At 32.4% G+C, this 24,392-nt stretch overlaps 1 protein-coding gene across 1 annotated transcript in view; it reads left to right on the forward strand.

Moving 5' to 3' along the window:
* The first annotated feature begins 1,641 nt into the window (after positions 1 to 1,641).
* LOC142231139 (uncharacterized) overlaps positions 1,642 to 24,392 on the forward strand; it is a 35,068-nt gene continuing 12,317 nt past the window's right edge. Inside the window, exon 1 of the mRNA XM_075301758.1 lies at positions 1,642 to 1,695. Within this exon, the coding sequence (XP_075157873.1) occupies positions 1,642 to 1,695 (54 nt within the window). The remainder of the gene's footprint in view (positions 1,696 to 24,392) is intronic.

Below are 24,392 nucleotides of genomic sequence, written 5' to 3' on the forward strand. Positions count from 1 at the left end.
AGGCCGTAAACTAACATCAGGTACCAAATTTCAACCGGATCGGATGAATTTTGCCCCTCCAAGAGGCTCCGGAGGTCAAATCTGGGGATCGGTTTATATGGGGGCTATATATAATTATGGACCGATATGGACCAATTTTTGCATGGTTGTTAAAAACCGTATACTAAGACCACGTACTAAATTTCAACCGGATCGGATGAATTTTGCTCCTCCAAGAGGCTCCGGTGGTCAAATCTGGGGATCGGTTTATATGGGAGCTATATATAATTATGGACCGATATGGACCAATTTTTGCATGGTTGTTAGAGGCCGTATGCTAACATCAGGTACCAAATTTCAACCGGATTGGATGAATTTTGCCCCTCCAAGAGGCTCCGGAGGTCAAATCTGGGGATCGGTTTATATGGGAGCTATATATAATTATGGACCGATATGGACCAGTTTTTGCATGGTTGTTAGAGACCATATACTAACATCAGGTACCAAATTTCAATCGGATCGGATGAATTTTGCCCCTCCAAGAGGCTCCGGAGGTCAAATCTGGGGATCGGTTTATATGGGGGCTATATATAATTATGGACCGATATGGACCAATTTTTGCATGGTTGTTAGAGACCGTATACTTAGAGCACGTACCAAATTTCAACCGGATCGGATTAATTTTGCTGCTCCGGGAGGCTCCCCAAGCCAAATTTGGGGATCGGTTTATATGGGGGCTATACGTAAACGTGGTCCGATATGGCCCATTTTCAATACCATCCGACCTACATCAATAACAACTACTTGTGCCAAGTTTCAAGTCGATAGCTTGTTTCGTTCGGAAGTTAGCGTGATTTCCACAGACGGACGGACAGCCGGACAGACGGACGGACGGACAGACGGACAGACGGACGGACGGACGGACATGCTTAGATCGACTCAGAATTTCACCACGACCCAGAATATATATACTTTATGGGGTCTTAGAGCAATATTTCGATGTGTTACAAACGGAATGACAAAGTTAATATACCCCCATCCTATGGTGGAGGGTATAATAATTTAATTTAAAAATTTACTCGTAATTATAACATAGGTATAATTCCATAAATTCCATAATGGCATTACCTTTATTTTTAAAATTTAATTTAAATTTTTATGTTGCTTTTATTTTAATTAATTTTAATATCTGTAGTAATTGTATTTTTATAAAGTTTAGTTAGTTTCAATTTTATTATTAGTTTTAATTTTAAATTCCGTATTAGTATTAGCTTTAATTTTTCACTTTGATTTTATTCTTACATTTGAATTCGATTCATTTAAATTTAATATTTATTTTAATTTCATTTATCATATAATTTAAATTAATTTTTATTTTGATTTGATTAATTTTATAAAAAAATTTTTAAAAGCAATTTTTTCCTTTTTTCTATCCTCAAACAGATATACCCATGGCGATATTCTTTAACCCTTGTGTATGTGATAACACCGGAAGCGATACCAGCGTGATAAGGTCCCGTGGGACCAGAAAAAACGCATCGTAGAGAGGTTATCCCTACGATTATTTACTATAGCTGGAGTCTTCTATGACGCACAAATTGCATATATAAATATTTGTTTGTAAATATAGAGTTTTCTTTAATTTTTAATAGAATACAGATAATGTTTAAATTTTTGATTAGTATTCTAAAGGCCCTGATGTTTGTCACAGGCGAGGTACCTAAAGGGTGATTTGTTAAGAGCTTGATAACTTTTTTTTTTTAAAAAAAACGCATAAAATTTGCAAAATCTCATCGGTTCTTTATTTGAAACGTTAGATTGGTCCATGACATTTACTTTTTGAAGATAATTTCATTTAAATGTTGACCGCGGCTGCGTCTTAGGTGGTCCATTCGGAAAGTCCAATTTTGGGCAACTTTTTCGAGCATTTCGGCCGGAATAGCCCGAATTTCTTCGGAAATGTTGTCTTCCAAAGCTGGAATAGTTGCTGGCTTATTTCTGTAGACTTTAGACTTGACGTAGCCCCACAAAAAATAGTCTAAAGGCGTCAAATCGCATGATCTTGGTGGCCAACTTACCGGTCCATTTCTTGAGATGAATTGTTCTCCGAAGTTTTCCCTCAAAATGGCCATAGAATCGCGAGCTGTGTGGCATGTAGCGCCATCTTGTTGAAACCACATGTCAACCAAGTTCAGTTCTTCCATTTTTGGCAACAAAAAGTTTGTTAGCATCGAACGATAGCGATCGCCATTCACCGTAACGTTGCGTCCAACAGCATCTTTGAAAAAATACGGTCCAATGATTCCACCAGCGTACAAACCACACCAAACAGTGCATTTTTCGGGATGCATGGGCAGTTCTTGAACGGCTTCTGGTTGCTCTTCACTCCAAATGCGGCAATTTTGCTTATTTACGTAGCCATTCAACCAGAAATGAGCCTCATCGCTGAACAAAATTTGTCGATAAACACATTTCGAACCGAACACTGATTTTGGTAATAAAATTCAATGATTTGCAAGCGTTGCTCGTTAGTAAGTCTATTCATGATGAAATGTCAAAGCATACTGAGCATCTTTCTCTTTGACACCATGTCTGAAATCCCACGTGATCTGTCAAATACTAATGCATGAAAATCCTAACCTCAAAAAAATCACCCTTTATAAGTATCCTTATACGTACCAAGCAACAATATATTGTTTGGTAGTTGAATGTTCTGAACAAACTGGATTTTTGAAGGAAAAACAATACAATTTTTTTAGTGACGCTCGTTTTGTTTTGTTTGTTGTTATGTGCATTGGTATAAATTGACGAACATCTTGCCAAATTCCAGGAGCCGATGGGTCTGGAATATGTATAGAAATATAAAAACTTAGGTCGACCATGATTTCTATGAAGTTCAAATAATTTTCTTCCACTTGTAGTTTCGCTACAGTGGATATATCCTCGGAAGACAAAAAATTATGTACTACAAAGCAACGAAACCCATGGAACCTTCAAAATGACAAATTCTTCTAAATAACGGTATTTTCTGAAAGGATGTTATTGTTATTAATTGTTCCAAATACAAAAATCGCAATATCTTTACGCTGCTTTTTAAACTGCGCTGAAACCACTAATGCAATTAGTGGTAGGTCCCATTGGACCTCTTCACACAGAATCGCACTAAACTCTTTAAAATACCTATAAAAACCGATTTAATGATTCAATCACATAAAAATTTACAGTTTTCAACTTAAAACACTTTAATACAAGAAGTCATAAACCGTCACGCTGCAAATCATGCAAAAGATAAATTAATGTAGGAATAAAAATCAAAAAGGTCCAGCGGGACCACATCACGCACAGAAGGGTTAAAGCTCTTTGCAGAAGATTATTTTTATACCCACCACCATAGAATGGTGATGGGGTATAATAAGTTTGTCATCCCGTTTGTAAAACATCGAAATATCGATTTCCAATTATATAAAGTATATATATTCTTGATCAGGGAGAAATTCTAAGACGATATAACCATGTCCGTCTGTCTGTTGTAATCACGCTATAGTCTTCAATAATGAAGCAATCGTGCTGAAATGTTGCACAATCTCGTCTACAGGCAGGTCAAGTTCGAAGATGGGCTATATCTGTGCAAGTTTTGATATAGTCCCCATATAAATCGACCTCCCGATTTGAGGTTTTGGGCTTATCAAAACCGTAGTTTTTATCCAATTTGCCTGAAATTGGAAATCTAGAGGTATTTTAGGACAATAACACGTATATATGGCCGTAAGTTCGGCCAGGCCGAAGCTTATGTACCCTCCACCATGGATTTCGTAGAAACTTCTTCTAAACACTGCCATCTACAATCGAATTACTTGAGTTGCGGTAACGCTTACCGATGGCAATGTATCTTAAAACCTCCTAACACCGTCTTCTAAATTGTAAGTAAGTCCACACGTGGTATATATTAAATCAAAACAGACCGATTAAATACGTACATAATTCAGTTTGACAAAATTTTCTATGGAAAAAAATGTTGACAAAATTTTCTACAAAAATAACATTTTAACAAAATTTTCTATAAAAATAAAATTTTAACAAAATTTTCTATAGAAATAAAATGTTGACAAAATTTTCTATAGAAATAACATTTTGACAAAATTTTCTATAGAAATAAAATTTTGACAAAATTTTCGATAGAAATAAAATTTTGGTAGATGATTTTTGGCTCGAGTGGCAACCATGATTATGAACCAATTTTTGTGTGATTGGAGATCGGCTATATATAACTATAGACCGTTATGGACCAATTTTGGTATGGTTGTTAGCGGCCATATACTAACACCACGTTCCAAATTTGAACCGGACTCCTCCAAGAGGCTCCGGAGGTCAAATCTGGAGAACGGTTTATATGGGGGCTATATATAATTATGGACCGATATGGACCAATTCTGGCACGGTTGTTAGAGACCATATACTATCACCATGTTCTAAATTTCAACCGGATCGGATGAAATTTGATTCTCTTAGAGGCTCAGCAAGCCAAATCTGAGGGTCCGTTTATATGGGGGTTATATATAATTGTGAACCGATGTGGACTAATTTTTGCATGGATGTTAGAGACCATATACCAACACCACGTTCCAAATTTGAACCGGACCGGATGAATTTTGCTCCTCCAAGAGGCTCCGGAGATCAAATCTGGAGAACGGTTTATATTGGGGCTATATATAGTTATGGACCGATATGGAACAATTCTGGCACGGTTGTTAGGGACCATATGCTAGCATCATGTTCCATATTTCAGCCGGATCGGATGAAATTTGCTTCTCTTAGAGCCTCCGCAAGCCACATCTGGGGATCGGTTTTTATGGGGGCTATATATAATTATGAACCAATGTGTACCAATTTATGCATGGTTGTTAGAGACCATATACCAATTTCATGTAACAAATTTCAGCCGAATGCGATGAAAGTTGCTTCTCTATGAGGCTCCGCAAGCCAAATCTGGGGATCGGTTTATATGGGGGCTATATATAATTATGCACCTATGTGGACCAATTTTTGCATGGTTGTTAAAGACCATATACTAACACCATGTACCAAATTTCAGCCGGATCGGATGAAATTTGCTTCTCTTAGAGGCCTCGCAAGCCAAATCGGGGGATCGGGTTATATGGGGGCTATACGTAAAAGTGGACCGATATGGCCCATTTGCAATACCATCCGACGTACATCAATAACAACTACTTGTGCCAAGTTTCAAGTCGATAGCTTGTTTCGTTCGGAAGTTAGCGTGATTTCAACAGACGGACGGACGGACGGACGGACATGCTCAGATCGACTCAGAATTTCACCACGACCCAGAATATATATACTTTATGGGGTCTTAGAGCAATATTTCGATGTGTTACAAACGGAATGACAAAGTTAAGATATCCCCCATACTATGGTGGAGGGTATAAAAATTGGTTCTTATAAATCCAGAATCTGATCTAGTCGTCATAGGTAGAATATTTAAATTTATCTACGGGAAGCGTACTGGTTGAGAACTGATTTGCTTGGGAGAATATTTATCATCGAACTCCCTGAAATTTTATATATTATCAAGTAACCCGCTATGACGAAGAGTTTTCAAAATAAACTATTATATTTGATTCATGGTGGTGGGTATTTAAGATTCGGCCCGGCCGAACATACTGCTGTCTATACTTGTTATACCCTCCATCATAGGATGGGGGTATATTAACTTTGTCATTCCGTTTGTAACACATCAAAATATTGCTCTAAGACCCCATAAAGTATATATATTCTGGGTCGTGGTGAAATTCTGAGTCGATCTGAGCATGTCCGTCCGTCCGTCCGTCTGTTGAAATCACGCTAACTTCCGAACGAAACAAGCTATCGACTTGAAACTTGGCACAAGTAGTTGTTATTGATGTAGGTCGGATGGTATTGCAAATGGGCCATATCGGTCCACTTTTACGTATAGCCCCCATATAAACGGACCCCCAAATTTGGCTTGCGAGGCCTCTAAGAGAAGCAAATTTCATCCGATCCGGCTGAAATTTGGTACATGGTGTAAGTATATGGTCTCTAACAACCATGCATAAATTGGTCCACATCGGTCCATAGTTATATATAGCCCCCATATAAACCGATCCCCCGATTTGGCTTGCAGAGCCCTACGAGCAGCAATTTTCATCCGATCCGGCTGTAATTTGGTACATGGTGTTAGTATATGGTCTCTAACAGCCATGCAAAAATTGGTCCATATCGGTCCATAATTATATATAGCCCCCATATAAACCGATCCCCCGATTTGGCTTGCAGAGCCCCTACGAGAAACAATTTTCATCCGATCCGGCTGAAATTTGGTACATGGGTTTAGTATATGGTCTCTAACACCCATGCAAAAATTGGTTCATATCGGTCCATAATTATATATAGCCCCCATATAAACCGATCCCCAGATTTGACCTCCGGAGCCTCTTGGAAGACCATCTGATTCATCACCTGATTCAATTGAAATTTGGTACGTGATGTTAATATATGGCCTCAAACACCCGTGTAAAAATTGGTCGATATCGGTCCATAATTATATATAGGCCACATATAAAGCGATCCCGAGATTTGACCTCCGGAGCACCTTGGAAGAGCAAAATTCTTCCCATTCGGTTGAAATTTGGTACGTGATTTTAGTATAGGGTATCCAACAACCATTCAAGAATTGTTTCCTATCAGTCCATAATAATATATACCTCCCATATAAACCGATCCCCAGATTTGACCTCCTGTGCCGTTTGGAGAAGCAAAATTCATGCGATCTGGTTGAAATTTGGTACGTGGTGGAAGCATATGATATTTAACAACCACGTGAGTTGAAATTTGTGGATGACAGTTTTTCGTAGAAGTTTCTACGCAATCCATGGTGGAGGGTACATAAGATTCGGCCTGGCCGAACTTACGGCCGTATATACTTGTTTTAATTTTGTTTTCATTTCAATATATTTTAGTATTTGTTTCAATTTTTATTTTTATTAATTTTAGATTAAATTTTAATAATAATTTTAATTTAAAATTACTTTTGATATTATTTTAATAAAATTTAATATTTATTTATATTTAATTTAGTATTTATTATAAATAATTTATTTATGTTGATATGATATTGGTAATTCATAATGAATTAAATTTAAATTTTTTAAGACAGCAATATTTGTCGTTTTGCCATCTTTAAACAGAAACATAAACGCAACGATATTCTTTGAAGCTCTTTTTTAGGAATATTAAACTTATTGAGATTATATTTTAATTTATGGATCGAAAACCTTTGTAGTTAGTACCCTACTTTTTGTCATTATTTATATTCATAATGTATTATGGTTATAAATATTATAAATAAATTAATTTTAATTAATTTTAGTATTTATTTTATTTTTTTTATTAATTTTAGTTTCAATCTTAATTTTAGTTTTAATTTTAAATTCCATATTGTTATAAGCTTTAATTTTTAAAAAGTTTACTTAATTTTTTTTTTATATAAATTTATGTTATTTTGCTATTTTCATCCACAAAAACATACCCATGGCTCTAGTTTTTTTTTAACTCTTTCCAGGAATATTAAAAATATTGAGTTCACGTTGTGTACCCTTTTAGAGGTCATCCCTTCAATTTTGGCTTTGGTATTGTAAAGCAATCGCAAAAAAAAAACGTCCAGCAAAAAGGTTCAGATACTCCAATAGCAAATATAATAAAATTAGGGTTAAGCTTGAGATTCCAATAAAATGACAGAGCGACACAGATGAGCAACCTTTTTGTCGGGTTCTTTTTTCCCTGGTGTTGTGGTGCCTCTGATGCCAAATCAATGATAGATGACAACCGTGGGATACGAAGTTTTTTTCCCCATGACCGTTTAGTTATTCAAAACTCTCAACTGAAATGCTTGCCTTTTTCTGATACATATGGTCAAAGATTCTAGTCTTGAAGTTTTTTTTTAATTCTCTTTAGTTTGTTGGGCTTTAAATGTTTTGCAATGTTTTCTTTGATATGAGGTTTAATGCGAAATGATATAACTGCATAAATTTAAATGGACTGGGGAAAGTTAATATACACCTCATAGGTTTTATACATTTCTATAGAAAATAAATTATCACAATGGACTGAATAGTCTAAGTGAGCCTGATACATAGGGCTGCCACATAACCTAACCTAACCATAGAAAATAAATTGTTTAAGTACGTCGGTAATAAGGGTATATCATTATAACTTAATCTGACAATATGATTCCTTCTTTTAATAGCTGTCCTGTCCGTTTTGTTCTCTAGCCATCCCTTAAAAATTTTCTACCGTCATGCTCCGATCTCCATTGATTTGAATCATTTTGTTCCATAACGAAACAAAAACATCATAAAGAAATTTCAAGTTACGTCACTTTGCTTTTTATCATATTTAAACCCTGACCAAGTCAGAGTGTAGACAACAACAAAACTCATTGAACCGTAGACTCGATAAAATAAAAAGGCGGCATTTTTATTCTGGCGTTTTCATAGAATTTCCTCTGTAGAAAATATAAGGAGAAACAATTTTTTTTAGTTTAAAAAGTCTATTCCATATTTTCGCACTATCAAAGAACAAGAAAAAATCAATAAATCAATGATTCATTTAAGAATAAAATTCAATAAAATTATTTGTTTGATTTGAATCATCTTTCTGTATTGAATCATCGCTATCACACCATTTAAATGGTGTGATACTGTTATATGCCCTTAGAGTTTTCTGTGAATCTGACCGACTATCAGATGTGTTATCATTTCTCATATAGTAGGTTAGGTTAGGTGGCAGCCCGATGTATCAGGGTCTCTTAGACTATTCAGTCCATTGTGATAACACATTGGTGAACTTCTCTCTTATCACTGAGTGCTGCCCGATTCCATGTTAAGCTCAATGACTAGGGACCTCCTTTTTATAGCCGAGTCCGAACGGCGTTCCACATTGAAGTGAAACCACTTAGAGAAGCTTTTAAACCCTCAGAAATGTCACCAGCATTACTGAGGTGGAATTATCCACCAAAGGACCAGCATCTTTAACAAAATTTTTGTCAAAATTCTATTTCCATTGAAAATTTTTGTAAAAATTTTATTTCTATATAAAATGTTGTCAACATTTTATTTCTATAGAAAATTTTGTCAACATTTTATTGCAATGGAGGATTTTGTCAAAATTGTATTTCTATAGAAAATTTGGTCAAAATATTATTGCCATAGGATATTTTGTCACACTTTTATTTCCACAGAAGATTTGGTCAAAATTTTATTGCCTTAGAAAATTTTGTCACAATTTTATATCAATAGAACATTTTATCACAATTATATTGCTATAGAAAGATTTGACAAAATTTTATTGCTATGGAGAATGTTGTCAAAATTTTATTGCTATAGACAAATTTGTCAAAAATTAATTTCTAAACAAAATTTTTTCAACATTTTATTTCCATAAAAAATGTTGTGAACATTTTATTTCTATAGAAAATTTTGTCAAAATTTTATATTCAAACAAGTATATATGGCCGTAAGTTCGGCCAGGCCGAATCTTATGTACCCTCCACCATGGATTGCGTAGGAACTTCTACTAAAGGCTGTCATCAACAATCGAATTGCTTGGGTTGCGATAACACTTGCCGATGGCAAGGTATCGTAAAACTTTTTAACACTGTCTTCTAAATTGTAAGTTAGTCCATAAGGGGTATATATTAAACAAAAAAAGGGCCGATTAAATACGTATATAATTGAGTTTGACAAAATTTTCTATAGAAATAAAATTTTGACAAAATTTTCTATAGAAATAAAAACTTGACAAAATTTTCTATAGAAATAAAATGTTGACAAAATTTTCTATGGAAGTAAAATGTTGACAAAATTTTTTATAGCAATAAAATTTTGACAAAATTTTCTATAGAAATAAAATGTTGACAAAATTTTCTATAGAAATAAAATGTTGACAAAATTGTGTATAGAAATAAAATGTTGACAAAATTTTCTACAGAAATAAATTTTTTACAAAATTTTCTATAGAAATAAAATTTTGGCAAAATTTTCTATGGAAATAAAATGTTGACAAACATTGCTATAGAAATAAACTTTTTACAAAACTTTCTATAGAAATGAAATTTTGACAAAACTTTCTATAGTAATAAAATTTGACAATTTTTACATGGCTGGTAGAGGCCATATACTAACGAAATGTACCAAATTTCAACCGCATCGGATGACTTTTGCTCCTCCAAGAGGCTCCGGAGGTCAAATCTGGGGATCGGTTTATATGGGACCGATATGGACCAATTTTTGCATGGTTGTTAGAGACCATATACTAACACCACGTACCAAATTTCAATTGGATCGGAGGCTCCAGAGTTCAAATCTGGGGATCGGTTTATATGGGAGCTATATATAATTATGGACCGATATGGACCAATTTTTGCATGCTTGTTAGAGACCATATACTAACATCAGGTACCCAATTTCAAACGGATCGGATGAATTCTGCCCCTCCAAGAGGCTCCGGAGGTCAAATCTGGGGATCGCTTTATATGGGAGCTATATATAATTATGGACCGATATGGACCAGTTTTTGCATGGTTGTTAGAGACCATATACTAACACCACGTACCAAATTTCAATCGGGTAGGATGAAGTTTGCTCCTCCAAGAGGCTCCGGAGGTCAAATATGGGGATCGGTTTATATGGGAGCTATATATATTTATGAACCGATATGGACCAATTTTTGCATGGTTGTTAGAGACCGTATACTTACATCAGGTACCAAATTTCAACCGGATCGGATGAATTTTGCCCCTCCAAGAGGCTCCGGAGGTCAAATCTGGGGATCGGTTTATATGGGGGCTATATATAATTATGGACCGATATGGACCAATTTTTGCATGTTTGTTAGAGACCGTATACTTAGACCACGTACCAAATTTCAAACGGATCGGATGAATTTTGCTGCTCCGGAAGGCTCCGCAAGCCAAATTTGGGGATCGGTTTATATGGGGGCTATACGTAAACGTGGGCCGATATGGCCCATTTTCAATGCCATCCGACCTACATCAATAACAACTACTTGTGCCAAGTTTCAAGTCGATAGCTAGTTTCGTTCGGAAGTTAGCGTGATTTCCACAGACGGACGGACAGCCGGACAGACGGACAGACGGACAGACGGACAGACGGACGGACGGACGGACATGCTTAGATCGACTCAGAATTTCACCACGACCCAGAATATATATACTTTATGGGGTCTTAGAGCAATATTTCGATGTGTTACAAACGGAATGACAAAGTTAATATACCCCCATCCTATGGTGGAGGGTATAAAAAACTGTTGTTAACATTTTATTTCTATAGAAAATTTTGTCAAAATTTTCTTTCCGTAGAAAATTTTGTCAAAACTTTATTTCCATTGAAAATTTTGCAAAAATTTTATTTCCATTGAAAATTTTGCAAAATTTTTATTTCCATAGAAAATTTTATTAAAATTTTACTTCTATAGCACATTTTGTCTATTTCCAAAAAAACTGTTGTTAACATTTAATTTCTATAGAAATTCTGTCAAAATTTTCTTTCCATAGAAAATTTTGTCAAAACTTCATTTAAATAGAAAATTTTGTCATAATTTTATTTGCATTGAAAATTTTGAAAAAATTTTATTTCCATAGAAAATTTTATCAAAATGTTATTTCCATAAAAATGTTGTTAACATTTTATTTCTATAGAAAATTTTGTCAAAACTTCATTTCAATAGAAAATTTTGCAAAAATTTTATTTCCATAGAAAATTTTGTCAAAATTTTATTTCCATAGAAAATTTTGTCAAAATTTTATTGCCATAGAAAATTTTGTCAAAATGTTATTTCTATAGCACATTTTGTCAAAACTTTCTATAGAAAATTTTGTCACAATTTTATTTCCATAGAAAATTTTGTCACAATTTTATTTCCATAGAAAACGTTGTCAACATTTTTGTTTTTATATAGAAAACTTATGGCGATTTCGATTAGTGAAAAAGGTGCAACATTCTCGAAATTGTTTGCAAAATATGAAGTGCACTGTTATAGCTATTAGGTCCTGTATCCCTCACAATATTATGAATTAACAATAATTTTGGAATGACACAATCATTTGAGTGAAACTATAATGACGAAAAAAGTAGTGTAACACCAAGGCAACATATTTTTTGCGAAACGAAAACACCCTTAGTTAAATTTGTTTTCTATAGAATTGTTTTTTTTTTCCAAAATTTTATTTCTATAGATTTTTTTTTTCAAAATTTTATTTCTATAGAAAATGTTGTCAAAATTTTATTGCTATGGAAGATCTTGCCATAGCTTTGTTTTTATAGAACATTTTGTCAAACTTTTATTTCTATAGAGAATTTTGTCAAAATTTTATTTCTATAGAGAATTTTGTCAACATTTTATTTTTATAGAATATTTTGTCAAAATTTTATTTCTATAGATAATTTTGTCAAACTTTTATTTCTATAGAAACTTTTGTCACAATTTCTATAGAAAATTTTGTCAAAATTGTATTCCTATAAAAAATTTTGTCAAAATTTTATTTCTGTAGGAAATTTTGTCAAAATTTCATTCCTACAGAAAATTTAATCGAAATGTTATTTCTATAGAATATTTGGTCAAAATTTTATTGCCATTGAAAATTTTGTTTCGTTAGAACTTTTATCAAAATGTTATTTCTATGGAAAATTTGCTAAATTTTTATTGCCATAGAAAATTTTGTCAAAATTTTATTTCTATAGCGATTTTTGTCAACATTTTATTTTTATAGAATATTTTTTTAAAATTTTATTTCTGTAGAAAATTTTGTTTAAATTTTATTTCTGTAGAAAATTTTGTTAAAATTTTATTTCTGTAGAAAATTTTATCAAAATTTTATTTCTGTAGAAAATTTTGTCAAAATTTTATTTCTGTAGAAAATTTTGTCAAAATTTTATTTCTGTAGAAAATTTTGTCAATATTTTAGTTTTATAGAAAGGTATGTCAACATTTTACTTCCTTAGAAAATTTTGTCAAAATTTTATATCTATAGAAAATTTTAATAAAATTTTGTTTCGTTAGAAAATTTTATCAAGATGTTTTTTCTATGGAAAATTTGCCAAATTTTTATTTCCATAGAAAATTTTTTCAAAATATTATTTCCATAGAAAATTTTTTTTATTTCCATAGAAAATTTTGTCATAGTTTTATTTCTATAGAAAATTTTGTCAGAACTTTATTTCAATAAAAAAATTTGTCAATATTTTATATATATAGAAAATTTTGTCAAAATTTTATTTCTATAGAAAATTTTGTCATAGTTTTATTTCTATAGAAAATTTTGTCATAGTTTTATTTCTATAGAAAATTTTGTCAGAACTTTTACATCTATAGAAAATTTTGTCAAAATTTTATGTCTATAGAAAATTTTATTAAAATTTTATTTCTCAGAATTTAATTGCTATAGACAATTTTATCAAAATTTCATTTCTATTTTAAGATAGACGAAACACCCTCAAAAAACAAAACCCAGCCAACTACACTTAAATCGATGATTTGACTTTGGCAAAGGAAAAGAGATATGCTTGCAAATTTGTTTAGGCAAAGCCCACTATCAAAAACAATTTTTCGGGAGGTTCAAGTGTAGTTCACTTTGGCTTTCGTAAATTACCCGAATTTACTCTGATAATTGGTTGATAGTTTTGCTGCAAGTAGAGGATGCTGAAGAGGACTGTAGTAATTCCGAAACAACTGTCCATTCAAACGTCTTGCAGTCTATAGGGCTTTGCCCAAATAAATTTGACAAGCATAAATTTCCTCTGTGGGTTAAGCTACACTTGTAGTTTTGTCAATGCATGATTTTATGCTGAAATCAAAAACAACAATGGAAACTTTTATTTTTATAGAACAATTTGTCAAACATTTATTTCTATAGAAAATTTTGTCCAAATTGTATTTCTATATAAAATTTTGTCAAAATTTTATTTCTATAGAAAATTTGGTTAAAATTGTATTTCTGTAGAAAATGTTGTCAAAATTGTATTTCTATAGAAAATTTTGTCAAAAATTATTTTTTTTTAGCAAATTGTGTCCATATTATATTTTTACCCAAATTTTGTAAAATTTTATATCTATAGAAAATTTTGTCAAAAATTCTATTTTTATAGAAAATTGTGTCCATATTATATTTTTACACAACATTTTGTAAAATTTTATATCTATAGAAAATTTTGTCAAAATTTTATTTCCATAGAAAATTTTGTCAAAATTGTATTTCTATATAAAATTTTGTCAAAAATTTTATTTTTGTAGAAAATTGTGTCCATATTATATTTTTACCCAAAATTTGTAAAATTTTATATCTATAGAAAATTTTGTCAAAATTTTTTTTCCATAGAAAATTTTGTCAAAATTTGATATCTATAGAAAATTTTGTCAAAATTTGATATCTATTGAAAATTTTGTCAAAATTGTATTTCTATAGAAAATGTTGTCATAATTGTATTTCTATACAAAATTTTGTCAAAAATTCTATTTTTATAGAAAATTGTGTCCATATTATATTTTCACACAAAATTTTGTAAAATTTTATATCTATAGAAAATTTTGTCAAAATTTTATTTCCATAGAAAATTTTGTCAAAATTTGATATCTATAGAAAATTTTGTCAAAATTTTATTTCCATAGAAAATTTTGTCAAAATTGTATTTCTATACAAAATTTTGTCAAAAATTCTATTTTTATAGAAAATTGTGTCCATATTATATTTTTACACAACATTTTGTAAAATTTTATATCTATAGAAAATTTTGTCAAAATTTTATGACCATAGAAAATTTTGTCAAAATTTTATTTCCAAAGAAAATTGTGTCCAATTTTCTGTAGAACATTTTGTTAAAATTTTATTCTATAGAAAATTTTGTTAAAATTTTATATTTATAGAAAATTCAAAGTCAAAGTTTTATTTCTATATAAGATTTTTTCAAAGTTTTAGTTCTATAGAAAATTTTGTTCTATTTTTTTTTTTTGCTATAGAAAATTTTTTCAAAATTTTATTTCTACTTAGAATTTGAAACGTGTAACCAGACCCTTTGTCATCTCATCATGTTTTTCTTGATTATTTTATCTTCATGTGCTTGCCTTAATGGAACAAATACTAACCCTACTCAATATATTTTTTCATCCCTGTCATTCGACCGATTATTAAATATTGACAACAAATATAATGTTTCCATTGCAAAAAAAAATTGTCAAAGTTGTATTTCTATAGAAAATTTTGTCAAAATTTATTTCTATAGAAAATTTTGTCAAAATTTTTATATCTATAGAAAATTATGTCAAAGTTTTATTTCTATAGAAAATTTTGTCAAAATTTATTTCTATAGAAAAGTATTTGTAAAAAATTTTGCCAAAAATTTATTTTTACACAAAATTTTGTCAAAATTTTATATTTATTGAAAATTTTGTCAAAATTTTATTCTATAGAAAATGTTGTCAAAAGTTTATTTCTATAGAATAGTTGGTCAAAATTTTATTTTTACACAAATTTTTGTAAAAATTTAATATCTATAGAATATGTTGTCAAAATTTTATTTCCAAAAAAAATTTTGGCAAAATTTTTACTTCTATAGAAAATTATGTCAAAGTTTTATTTCTATAGAAAATCTTGTCAAAATTTATTTCTATCGAAAAGAAACTGTAAAAAAATTTGCCAAAATGTTATTTTTACACAAATTTTTGTAAAAATTTAATATCTATAGAAAATGTTGTCAAAATTTTATTTCCAAAGAAAATTTTGTCAAAATTTTATTTCTATAGAAAAATTTTATATCTATAGAAAATTCTTTTCAAAATTTTATATCTATAGAAAATTATTTTCAAAATTTTATATCTATAGAAAATTTTCCCAAAATTTTATTTCTATAGAAAATTTTGTCAAATTTTTTTTCTGTAGAAAAAAATTTATTTCCACTTAGAATCTGAAATTTGTAACCAAACCCTTTGTCATCTGATAATGTTTGTCTTGATTATTTTATCTTCATGTACTTGCCTTAATGGAGCAAAAACTAACCCAACTCAATATATTTTTTCATCCCTGTCATTCGACCCATTATTAAATATTGACAACAAATATAATGTTTCCATTGCAAGAAAAAAAAAAACAATGAGATACTCAACCATCATTTAAAATCACTGCTGTTATTATTGTTTTAAGCTTCAACTTGGTGTTTTATTTATTTTTATTTATTTTTCTTTTTTTTTCGATGTTAACTCTTTTGTTTCTTTCTGTCCATTACTAAGTTGTCTTCCCCTTCCGGTTACCTGTAATATATTTTTCTGATTTTATGACATAGCCTCTGTAAGAAGGTTTTGTCATTTGTTTCGATTTTATTTTTTCAATATTCTTATCAGTTTTTGTATTCGCTGAGAGAAGGTCTTAAGGGTACTCAAGTGAAAAATGCTTTTATGACATTGTCAACGTCCGTCCTTAGGAAAAATTTCAATTATTTTTCTGAAATTGTTTTGCTTGTTACTTTTCATTTTGTGTTTATATACGACTGGATTGTCTGTTCAATTTTTTATGACTATTTTTTTGTGCAAACTATTAAATGTAAAAAAAAAAGTTTTTTTTAGGTCGATAAGAAATTGCATGAGAAGTGTAATAGGATTTGATGGAGGAATAAAATACAATTGAATTTTGTTTTTAGAGAAAATATAGTTCGGTTAGGAATTTGAATGCAGTCATAATGGCGAAATTTATGTATTCTCCACCAGAGAATTAAATCATAAAATTGTCTTTAATAATCTAAAAATTATTTTACATCCCAACCAAAAAATTGGGAATTTTTTCACAATATCTGTATTTCACATTTGGTGTCATTTTTATACCCTCCACCATAGGATGGGGGGTATATTAACTTTGTCATTCCGTTTGTAACACATCGAAATATTGCTCTAAGTATATATATTCTGGGTCGTGGTGAGCTTCTGAGCCGATCTGAGCAAGTCCATTCGTCCGTCCGTCCGTCTGTTGAAATCACGCTAGCTTCCGAACGAAACAAGCTATCGACTTGAAACTTGGCACAAGTAGTTGTTATTGATGTAGGTCGGATGGTATTGCAAATGGACCATATCGGTCCACTTTTACGTATAGCCCCCATATAAACGGACCCCCAAATTTCATCCGATCCGGCTGAAATTTGGTACATGGTGTTAGTATATGGTCTCTAACAAGTATGCAAAAATTTGTCCACATCGGTCAATAATTATATATAGCCCCCATATAAACCGATCCCCAGATTTGGCTTGCGGATCCTCTAAGAGAAGAAAATTTCAGCCGATCCGGCTGAAATTTGGTACATGGTGTTAGTATATGGTCTCTAACAAGTATGCAAAAATTGGTCTACATCGGTCAATAATTATATATAGCCCCCATATAAACCGATCCCCCGATTTGGCTTGCGGAGCCTCTAAGAGAAGCAAATTTCATCCGATCCGGCTGAAATTTTGTATATGGTGTTAGTATATGGTCTCTAACAACCATGCAAAAATTGGTCCACATCGGTTTATAACTATATATAGCCCCCATGTAAACCGATCCCCCGATTTGGCTTGCGGAGCCTCTAAGAGAAGCAAATTTCATCCGATCCGGCTGAAATTTGGTATATGGTGTTAGTATATGGTCTCTAACAACCATGCAAAAATTGGTCCACATCGGTTTATAACTATATATAGCCCCCATATAAACCGATCCCCAGATTTGGCTTTCGGAGCCTCTAAGAGAAGCAAATTTCATCCAATCCGGCTGAAATTTGGTACATTGTGTTAGTATATGGTCTTTAACAACCATGCAAGAATTGGTCCATATCGGTCCATAATTATATATAGCCCCCATATAAACCGATCCCCAGATTTGGCTTGCGGAGCCTCTTGGAAGACCAAAACTCCTGTGATTGAGTTGAAATTTGGTACGTGATGTTAATATATGGCCTCAAACACCCATGCAAAAATTGGTCGATATCGGTCCATAATTATATATAGGCGCCATATAAACCGATCCCCAGATCTGACCTCCGGAGCACCTTGGAAGAGCAAAATTCTTCCCATTCGGTTGAAATTTGGTACGTGATGTTAGTATATGGTATCCAAGAACCATGCAGGAATTGGTTCCTATCAGTCCATAATTATATATAGCTCCCATATAAACCGATCGCCAGATTTGGCCTCCGGTGCCTTTTGGAGAAGCAAAATTCATCCGATCTGGTTGAAATTTGGTACGTGGTGGTAGTATATGATATTTAACAACCATGCCAAAAGTGGTCCATATCAGTCCATAATCATTTATAGCCCCCATATAAACCGATCCCTAGATTTGGTTTTGGAGCCTCCTGGAGGAGCAAATTTCATCCGAGTGAGTTGAAATTTGTGGATGACAGTCTTTCGTAGAAGTTTCTACGCAATCCATGGTGGAGGGTACATAAGATTCGGCCTGGCCGAACTTACGGCCGTATATACTTTTTTGTTTTTTTTTGTGTTCGGCCATTCACCACTGTAGTACTTTTGTAGTAATGATGTCAGCGTCATTCTCTTCTAAAATAAAAAGAAATCATTCTCGCTTAAAAAAATCGAGAACCCCTAACTCATGCACGGATGAGCAAAATTTGATTTCAAAAAATATTCGCCTTCTTCCTTAAAATGGGAGTAGAAAATCAAAAACCTATAGAAAATACCACAAAATTTTGCCTAATACTTGCGTCTATATCGGCAAAACAGAAAAAATAGCAAAATCATGCACATCATTGCCAACAACGACAGACAATAGTACTAAAACCAATCATCTGTCAATACTAGTCCGTCATGTTCTTCTCGATGGTGGTACATAGTAATCACGTCCAGCCCCAATTGATGGGTTGCGCGTTCAGTTTCCGATTTTTTGCCTTCATTGATTTTTTTTATGTATCATTCACTTGTTTTCTTGGCATTAGACACGCGGCCCAATATGGAATCTGTATCGATTCAACTTGAATGAGTTTGAGTAATTGATTTTGTTTTTTTTTTTTTTTTTCAAAAAGTCTGAATTTTTTTCTAACACTGGGATGTTGTGGGAGTCTTAGGTGCCTGCTCGACTGGCTATGGAAATTATAAAATTGAAGGAAGCAGAAATCTGTTTATCATCAAAAAGATTGATGATTTTCTATCAACGCTTCAAATCTTTTTACATTTATTTCAATCTGCATATTGTTGTTGATTTTTTTTTCCGTTTGTTTCTGGTCATTCGCTCGGCAAATGATGCTTGAATGTTTTGTATGCCATACAATTTGGCTTTTTAGATCTTTCGGATACGGAAACCATAATGCTTGAAGAAATGTAAAATATCCAAAACAAAAAAGTTTAGATGGGCACGATATTTTTTAAATTTAGGTCAACTACAATAGACAAAATTTTAAATTAGGAATTTTGCAAAAAAAATTTAATTCTATAGAAAATGTTTGCAAAAATTTTATTTCTATGGAAATATTTTGCAAAATTTTATTTCTATAGAAAATTTTTGAAAAATTTTATTTCTATAGAAAATTTTTGCAGAATTTTATTTCCATTGAAAAATTTTTAAAATGTTTGAAAAATTTTCATTTGTATAGAAAATTTTGTCAAAATTGCATACCCAAGAAAATTATTGCAAAATTTTAACTTTATAGAATTTTTTTGCATAATTTTATTCCTATAGAAAATTTTTGCAGAATTTCATTTCTATAGAAAATTTGATTCCTATAGTAAATATTTTGTTTCCATAGAAAATTTCTTCAATTTTTTTTTCTTGGAAACTTTTTTTAAAATTTTATTTTCTTCTGAAAAACTTTACGAAAATAACTTTCTGTAAGAAATTTCATCGAAATTTTATTTCAATAGTAAATTTCTTCGCAATTCATCTCTTCAGAAATTTTGTAAATATTTACCTTCTATAGGATATTTCATCTTCATTCTATAGAAAAAATTCTAAAATGTGATTTCTATAGAAAATGGTATTTGCAAAAATATCGCCATTATTTGTTCCCTTAGAAAATTTTGTTAAAATTTTATTTATTTAGAAAATTTTATCAAAATTTTATTTCTATAGAAAATTTTATAAAAATTTTGTAGACATTTTCTTTTTATATAAATTTTTGCCAAAATTTTGTTCCTATAGAAAATTTTGTCTAAATTTTCTTCCTATAGAAAATTTTGTAAAAATTTTATGTCTATTGAAAATGTTTGCAAAATGTTAGGTCTATAGAAAATTTTCCCAAAATTTTATTTCCGTAGAATAATTGCACATATTTCTATTGGAAATAACGCCACTATTTTGTCCCTTAGATTTTTTTTCAAAATTTTATTCCTATCGACAATTTTATAAAAATTGTTTATACCCTGCGCCACACTGTGGAAGAGGGTATTATAAGTTAGTAAATTTTATTTCTATAGAAAATTTTATAAAAATTTTGTAGAAATTTTCTTTTTATATAAATTTTTACCGAAATTTTCTTCCTATAGAAAATTTTGTCGAAATTTTCTTCCTATAGAAAATTTTGTCGAAATTTTCTTCATATAGAAAATTTTGTAAAAAATTTATGTCTATAGAAAATGTTTGCAAAATTGTAGGTCTATAGAAAATTTTCCCAAAATTTTATTTCCGTAGAATATTTGTACATATTTCTATTGGAAATAACGCCACCATTTTGTCCCTTAGATTTTTTTTTCAAAATTGTATTCCTATCGACAATTTTATAAAAATTGTTTATACCCTGCTCCACACTGTGGTAGAGGGTATTATAAGTTAGTAAATTTTATTTCTATAGAAAATTTTATAAAAATTTTGTAGAAATTTTCTTTTTATATAAATTTTTGCCGAAATTTTCTTCCTATAGAAAATTTTGTGGAAATTTTCTTCCTATAGAAAATTTTGTCGAAATTTTCTTCATATAGAAAATTTTGTAAAAATTTTATGTCTATAGAAAATGTTTGCAAAATTTTAGGTCTATAGAAAATTTTCCCAAAATATTATTTCCTAGAATATTTGTACATATTTCTATTGGAAATAACGCCACCATTTTGTCCCTTATATTGTTTTTTCAAAATTTTATTCCTATCGACAATTTTATAAAAATTGTTTATACCCTGCGCCCCACTGTGGAAGAGGGTATTATAAGTTAGTAAATTTTATTTCTATAGAAAATTTTATAAAAATTTAGTAGAAATTTTCTTTTTATATAAAATTTTGCCGAAATTTTCTTTTTATAGAAAATTTTGTCAAAATTTTCTTCCTATAGAAAATTTTGTCGAAATTTTCTTCCTATAGAAAATTTTGTAAAAATTGTATGTCTATTGAAAATGTTTGCAAAATTTTATTTCCGTAGAATATTTGTACATATTTCTATTGGAAATAACGCCACCATTTTGTCCCTTACAATTTTTTTTCTAAATTTTATTCCTATCGACAACTTTATAAAAATGTTTTATATCCTGTGCCACACTGTGGAACAGGGTATTATAAGTTAGTGCATATGTTTGCAACACCCTGAAGGAGACGAGATAGAATTTTTTGGCAGTAATGCTCAGGGTGGGTCCCTGAGTCGATCTAGGTTAGGTTAGGTTAGGTTAGGTGGCAGCCCGATGTATCAGTCTCACTTAGACTATTCAGTCCATTGTGATACCACATTGGTGAACTTCTCTCTTATCAATGAGTGTTGCCCGATTCCATGTTAAGCTCAATGACATGGGACCTCCTTTTTATAGCCGAGTCCGAACGGCGTTTCACATTGCAGTGAAACCACTTAGAGAAGCTTTGAAACCCTCAGAAATGTCACCAGCATTACTGAGGTGGGATAATCCACCACTGAAAAATTTTTTGGTGTTCGGTCGAAGCAGGAATCGAACCCACGACCTTGTGTATGCAAAGTGGGCATGCTAACCACGGTGGCTCCCAATGGCTCGATCTAGCCATGTCCGTCTGTCCGTCCGTCCGTCTGTCTGTGAACACATTTTTGTGATCAAAGTCTAGGTCGCAATTTAAGTCCAATCGTCTTCAAATTTGGCACATGTTCCTAATTTGGGTCAGAATAGAACCCTATTGATTTTGGAAGAAATCGGTTCAGATTTAGATATAGCTCCCATATATATCTTTCGCCCGATATGCACTAATATGGACCCAGCAGCCAGAGTTTTATACCGATTTGCTCTAAATTTTGTACAAACATAACACTTAGTCGTATAGTCAAGTGTGCAAAATTTGATTGAAATCGGTTCAGATTTAGATATAGCTCCCATATATATGTTTTTCTGATTTCGACAAAAATGGTCAAAATATCAACATTTTCCTTGTAAAATCGCCACTGCTTTGTCGAAAAGTTTTAAAAATGACTCTAATTTTCCTAAACTTCTAATACATATATACCGAGCGATAAATCATAAATAAACTTTTGCGAAGTTTCCTTAAAATTGCTTCAGATTTAAATGTTTCCCATATTTTTATACCCTTCACCATAGAATGGGGGTATATTAACTTTGTCATTCCGTTTGTAACACATCGAAATAATGCTCTAAGACCCCATAAAGTATATATATTCTGGGTCGTGGTGAAATTCTGAGACGATCTGAGCATGTCCGTCCTTCCGTCCATCTGTTGAAATCACGCTAACTTCCGAACGAAACAAGCTATCGACGTGACACTTGGCACAAGTAGTTGTTATTGATGTAGGTCGAATTGTAATGCAAATGGGTCATATCGGTCCACTTTTACGTATAGCCCCCATATAAACCGACCCCCAAATTTGGCTTGCTATTGCTCGAAGAGAAGCAAATTTCATCCTATTCGGCTGAAATTTGGTACATGGTGCTAATATATGGTCTCTAACAACCGTGCAAAGATTGGTCCATATCGGTCCATAATTACATATAGCCCCCATATAAACCCGATTTGGCTTGCGGAGCCTCTAATATATGGTATCTAGCAACCATGCAAAAATTGGTCCATATGGGTCCATAATTACATATAGCCCCCATATAAACCGATCCCCCGATTTGGTTTACGGAGCCTCTAAGAGAACCAAATTTCATCCGATCCGGCTGAAATTTGTTACATGGTGTTAGTATATGGTCTCTAACAACCGTGCAAAAATTGGTCCATATCGGTATAAAATTACATATAGCCCCCATATAAACCGATCCCCCGCTTTAGCTTGCGGAGCCTCTAAGAGAAGCAAATTTCATCCGATCCGGTTGACAGTTGGTATGGTCTCTAACAACCATGCAAGAATTGGTCCATATCGGTCCATAATTATATATAGCCCCCATATAAATCGATCCCCAGATTTGTCCTCCGGACCCTCTTGGAGGAGCAAAATTCATCCGATCCGGTTGAAATTTGCAACGTGGTGTTAGTATAAGCCCGCTTAAAGGTTGATACGGTCAAAATTTGGTCAATATAAACTTGACGTATTTCTTTCAATTTTGCATTTAAAAAACCTGAACACCCCTCATTTTGAAGGTGTGTGTGTGTAGAATGTTGCTCCTATTTTGATTTTGGAATTCACTCTTCAGTTGTCAAAATGCCGTCCAAGCAAGAAGGGCAGCGTATCAAAATTTTGCTCGCGCATTGCGAAAATCCGAGCTACTCGCACGCAAAGCTGGCAAAATCGCTAAAAAGTGCCAAATCAACCGTTACAAATGTAATTAAAGTGTTTGGGGAACGTTTGTCGACAGCCAGGAAGTCTGGATCGGGGGGAAATCGAAAACCGGAAGCCGCTGAGACGACAAAGAGAGTTGCCGGTAGTTTCAAGCGAAACCCTAACCTCTCTCTCCGAGATGCCGCAAATAAGCTGGGTGTATCGTCTACGACCGTGCATCGAGACAAAAAAACGAGCCGGACTATCGACTTACAAGAAGGTAGTGACTCCAAATCGCGATGATAAACAAAATACGACGGCCAAAGCGCGATCCCGGAGGCTGTACACGACGATGCTGACGAAGTTTGACTGCGTGGTAATGGACGACGAAACCTACGTCAAAGCCGACTACAAGCAGCTTCCGGGACAGGAGTTTTATACGGCAAAAGGAAGGGGAAAGGTAGCAGATATTTTCAAGCACATAAAACTGTCAAAGTTCGCAAAGAAATATCTGGTTTGGCAAGCCATCTGTACCTGTGGCTTGAAAAGCAGCATTTTCATTGCTTCCGGGACTGTCAACCAAGAAATTTACGTGAAAGAGTGTTTGAATAAACGTCTGCTGCCTTTCCTGAAGAAACACGGTTGTTCCGTACTGTTTTGGCCGGATTTGGCATCTTGCCATTACGGCAAAAAGGCCATGGAGTGGTACGCCGCCAACAACGTGCAGGTGGTTCCCAAGGACAA

The sequence above is a fragment of the Haematobia irritans genome, chromosome 3 (assembly GCF_050003625.1).
Source record: "Haematobia irritans isolate KBUSLIRL chromosome 3, ASM5000362v1, whole genome shotgun sequence".
Classification (NCBI taxonomy): Eukaryota; Metazoa; Arthropoda; class Insecta; order Diptera; family Muscidae; genus Haematobia; species Haematobia irritans.